Source organism: Lolium rigidum, chromosome 1 (assembly GCF_022539505.1).
Source record: "Lolium rigidum isolate FL_2022 chromosome 1, APGP_CSIRO_Lrig_0.1, whole genome shotgun sequence".
Lineage (NCBI taxonomy): Eukaryota > Viridiplantae > Streptophyta > Magnoliopsida > Poales > Poaceae > Lolium > Lolium rigidum.
The window spans coordinates 46387745-46392770 of record NC_061508.1 but is presented as its reverse complement, the minus strand read 5'-3'; the positions used below and the strand labels follow the sequence as shown (position 1 = coordinate 46392770).

At 45.2% G+C, this 5026-nt stretch overlaps 1 protein-coding gene across 1 annotated transcript; it reads right to left on the bottom strand.

The window, feature by feature from the left end:
* Positions 1-815: 815 nt before the first annotated feature.
* Positions 816-2487, bottom strand: LOC124707516 (benzyl alcohol O-benzoyltransferase-like). The gene is made up of 2 exons (XM_047239177.1): positions 1861-2487; positions 816-1700 (listed from the first exon to the last, which is right to left on the bottom strand). The coding sequence occupies exons 1-2, from the start codon at positions 2485-2487 to the stop codon at positions 816-818; spliced, it is 1512 nt and encodes a 503-aa protein (XP_047095133.1).
* Positions 2488-5026: the final 2539 nt, after the last annotated feature.

Below are 5026 nucleotides of genomic sequence, written 5' to 3'. Positions count from 1 at the left end.
AAGCACCTGATCTCATGATGGTGGCAGCATACAGGTTGTGAGGCGGCAGATAAGGCCAAAATCAACACAAGTCCTATGAACTAGGAGTCTAGGACGGAGGGAGTATTGTAAGAACATACAACTTGGTGATATTGTCATAAATATGTTCTCCACAACTTATAGGAAGAAGTCGAAGAAGCATTATCTTTTTCATTTCTTTTGAGGACAAAAATATACAAGTACCTTTCTGAAACTCATCAAGCAGAAAAAGGCATCATCACACACTTGCTTACATATGCTCCATACTATCATTGCTATTGAGGCATTGGCTAAATTGATACCTCACCAAGTGGAAGTGATATTAGGGAAAGACTTGGGAGCCATTTTCGTCTGCCAACCCATTGGACGGGGAAGTAGGAGGACGTTATAAGCGCGTGGTTCATGTGGAAGTGCTATTAGGAAAAGACTCGGAGCCATTTTTAGCTGTCCATGCGTCGCACGGGGAAGCATGCGGACGCTATGTATAAGAGTGTTTTCCACGTGGAAGTGGAGCCATTTTCGTCTGTCCAGGCGACTTAGAGCCATTTTTGTTTACCCACGCGTCGCACGGGAAGCAGGTGGATGCTATGTGTGAGAGGTGGATGCTATGAATGAGAGATTTTCCTTTATTCAACATCGAAAACCAAATGTTAACACAAGAATCAAAACCCACGATCTAATCGTGCCATCCCACGGTCGCGAACATGGGCTTTGTCGTTGCGCGTCTACCATGATGACGCACACAGGCTCCAAAAGTTAAGAAAACGGAAGGAATGAAATACGAAATACAATCCTAGCTAAGATAACTGGGGCTTCACAGGGTTTAACAGCTTCTCCACCTCAGTGGCAAACCGATCCATTGCCATCCGCGGCAGCACGACCGGCACGACAACTGCGTCCTCCCCATCGCGATCCTTACTGGTGATGAAGCTACTCACACCAAAGGCAGTGTCGGCTGGGCCAGCGTAAACGGGCTCGCCCCACCCGAAGTCCACACGGACGAACCCAAGATGACGGGCGTCAGATAGCACGAACATGCTTGCTGGACACAAGAACCGTCTGCCGAGCAGCACCATCTCATCGATAATGGAACGAGCGTATTCGGAGGTCACCGCGACCTTCGCCCGCCGCACCAGCGCCACGACATCGCCCAGCGAGCCGCCAAGTAGCACTGCCGGGTTGACCAACACCATGGAGGGAACACACGCGTTGCCGTAGTACCCCGCGGGCAGGTTCGTCCCAGCAACACCCCTAATGTTAACGACGATCATTAGCGGCCGTGCATTCCCTCCTGGGGTAAGCTCGAGCGCTGCAGCGCGAGCACGCCCGAGGAACGCGGCGAGGGCCTCGAAGGTGGTGGCGGTGTCGCGGAGGAGTGGAGGAAGGCTTTTCTTGATGGCGTCGAGGTCTGATGCCCCGAAAGTGAAAGAACGTATGACCATATCGCCGGCCGGCGGAGGCTGCTGAAGTAGTAGGTCGAACTCGCGGTGCGTAAAGGAAGGCATAGGCGGGTCGCGAGCATTGAGGAGCTCCCGGGACCAGACAGGTGCGATGGTCGGGGACGGGAGGCCACGGGCGAGCTCGGCGATGGCGTTCATGAACTGGGCAATGCCGATTCCGTCACAGATGACGTGGTTGAAGCGGAGAGCGAATACGAAGCTGCCGCACAGCAGACGCGTTACCTGGTCATCTCGTAGCCAATATTCGGTTAGATTATGGACCCATGGAATACTGCAATATTTATTTCAGTTTGCTTAATAACTTCAATTGTTATTTCATGATATTTTATAGAAACTTCCCAATTGTCCCCACTAAATTTGAAATACTGTACTAATGTTTTACCTGGATATGCAGCAAGGGACAGTCAATCATGCCGCTGGATCCCTCCACGTCGAAGAGCAGCTGGTCCCAGCAAGGGAACGGCGGCCTGAGCCCGACAGCCTCCAGCTCTACCAACCGCACGTCAGCGTCGGCCTCCACGAAGAGAACCCCCTCGCCGATGCAGTCGACCACCAGCTTCTGACCCTCAACCTCCCTGAGCCGACCGGCCAACGGGTAGTAGTGCACCAGCGCCTCGCCGAGCGCACGTCGGATGAGGCCGGCCGGGTCGACGTCGTTCTGTCCCCCACGGTAAAAGAGCGCCAAGGACACGTGCGTGCGCAAGTCCTCCTGGTTGTCAATATCCGACAGACGCTTGGTCTCCCGGGGCGTATGGGCAGCCGGGCGGATAAGCTCCGGATCACGCCGGCGCACGGCGTAGGCCAGCGTCGGCGTGTATACCCGCTCCTTCGCGTGCTTCAGCATATCCACCGTCGGAGTTAGCATGTGAGTTGACGAGGACGGCATGGGTTTACCCATGGAGATCGTTGCTCCTTCATGCTCCTTCATGCTGTAATTTCTGTGCAGGATGCTGGGCAGAGCCCGGGCAGCTGCCCTCGTTCGCCAGACTCTAGCCCCGTAGCTGAGCATAGCTACGATGGTCTCGGAGCAAGTCGGAAGCAACAACTACTACAGTATTAACATTGTGGGCTTCCACAGTTCTGCACGTGTATTTATAGTACAGCAATGTGAGATTGTAAGCGGGCAGCCAGCTGGAAATACTTCCAAAAATTTCCGAGGTTATATTCATATGCTTTGGACAAAGATATGACAGTAGCAAAATTTGCTGCGACTGATCTCCGTTCGGGTTTTGCTCTCCCATTTTCGGTTGAGGCATTTGAGGAATATCAAGAGGTTTTGGAAATCATCGGTGAGACCCAGCTAACGCCTACAAGAAAGGATAGCCGATCCTTTATTTGGGGAAACAAATACACATCCTCTCGATTCATTTGTATCTGAACAACTTCCTAAGGATGGTGCTCTAAATGCCATTTGAAATTCAAAGGCCATGCCCAAGCTGAAGGTTTTTTCCTGGTTGTTTATGGTCGATCGACTAAATACAAGGGATTTAATGGTTCGGAAGCACTGGCATCTCGACTCTGGCTCTGATTGTGTGTTATGCCAAACGGCAACTCTAGAATCTAGAGATCATTTGTTCTTCAGTTGCGTTTTTGCTGCTCAATGTTGGCTCAGTTTGAACATTCAATGGGATTTGTCCCTGACACTTTCGGAGAGATTTTTGGCAGCACGCTCGACCTTTGCTGGTCCATGCTTCATGGAGGTGGTTGCCTGCTCAGCTTGGAACATCTGGAAGATTAGAAATGATATGATATTCATAGTAATCCCTGCATCTCTTGCTCGCTGGAGAATAAGCTTCCAAGGAGCTATGATGCTGCATAGATATAAAGTGAAAACAACTCAAGTCCAACCTCTTATTGACTGGGTGTTGGCTCTCTCTTTATAATTTTTTCCTTATAATGTTGTTAATCCACTTCTATCCTCCTTGATGTAATTTCTGAGACTTTGTTCTACTTTCTTTTTATATATATGAAAATTACACCGTAGGGGCTTCCCCTACGGTAAAGGTGTCAAAAAAATGTATCGACGCATAACAAATGCGATCAACTAGCACACCTACTAAAAAGAGGAAGTCCGGTAGTCTGCCGTTTGTTGTCTGGACAACACAGTCCTAATGTTGTACGTTCAGTTAGGGAAATCCACTTTGGCTCGTAGGAGCATATGAACCCATTGTGTGAATATACATTTTGAAGTGTCAAAAAATTCTAAAATAAATTTTTGCATGTACATCTAGACATTTTATGTTCGTATACAAGTTTTCAGAAGAAAAAAATATTTTATATGACTCCTGTAAAAAAGACAATTTTTTATGCTCCAACACGACTACGTACAATACATTTTTTTGTCTTTTTTTGTACATGCCACATAAAATATTGTTTTTCTACGAAAACTTGTGTATGCACATAGAATGTCACGATGTACACCAAAAAAATTATGTTAGAATTTTTTATCATTCTTAAAATTATTTTTTAATTATTTTATATAATGGGAGCAAATCCTCCTATGAGCCAAAATGCCTCCTCCGTTCAGTTATGCCAACTCTATTTACTTAGCCCCATCTATTCTATATTAAAGAAAAAAAATGACACGCTGTCTATCTTATAGATAGGAGCTACATATCTGTCCCGACGGAAAAAGAATACACGAGCTATCTCAGTTTTAAATAAAGATTAGTTCAATGGAGATAACGTGTGTAGTTATTTCTTTGAATTGTGTATAGGAGACTAGCTATGCATGTCCGGTGAAAATAAAAATAAAAATATATACGCCTACACATATTTTTCAGGTTACCACACCGAGAAAAATACTGCCCAATAAAAATGCAAGTATTTATATAATTTTCTCAAATTTAAAGAATTTTGACAAATTTTGAACGAATTTGAAAATATGGTGCATATAGACACTATTTTTACCATACTAAAAGCAATATACAGATGTCTAATAAATCCACCACGTTAAGCCACACAATATTGATTATTTTGATGGTTAGATCTAAAACTTACGGCTGTGTTTTAGCTAGAGATTAATAGTTATGTAATATTATAATCGTGTTTGAGACGTCCGTGTAACATGTGAAATATAAGATGTGAACTTTATTAAGTATATACTTAATGCCAGAGATTTTGAATATCTATCTATATGTGGAATATGTATCAGCGCATAAAACGGGGTCAACTAGCACACCTGCCGAAAAGAAGAAGTCTGGTAGCCTGCCGTCCGTTATCTAGACAGCACAAAGAAGTCCTGATGTGGTTCTGTTAGGCCAACTCTATTTATTACTTAGCTCCATCCGTTGTACTACATTAAAGGAAAGAAAAAACCTACACGCTACCTACTACACATCCGTTCGGATAGATAAGAAAATACACGAGCTATCTCCTTCTAAAATAAAGATTAGTTCAATGGAGATAACGCGTGTAGTTATTTTCTTTGAATTGTGTATAGGAGACTAGCTATGCATATCCGATAAAAATAGAAATAAATATATATACGCCTACACATGGTTTTCCACTTATCACTGAGAAAAAATACCGCCAAACGAAAATACAGG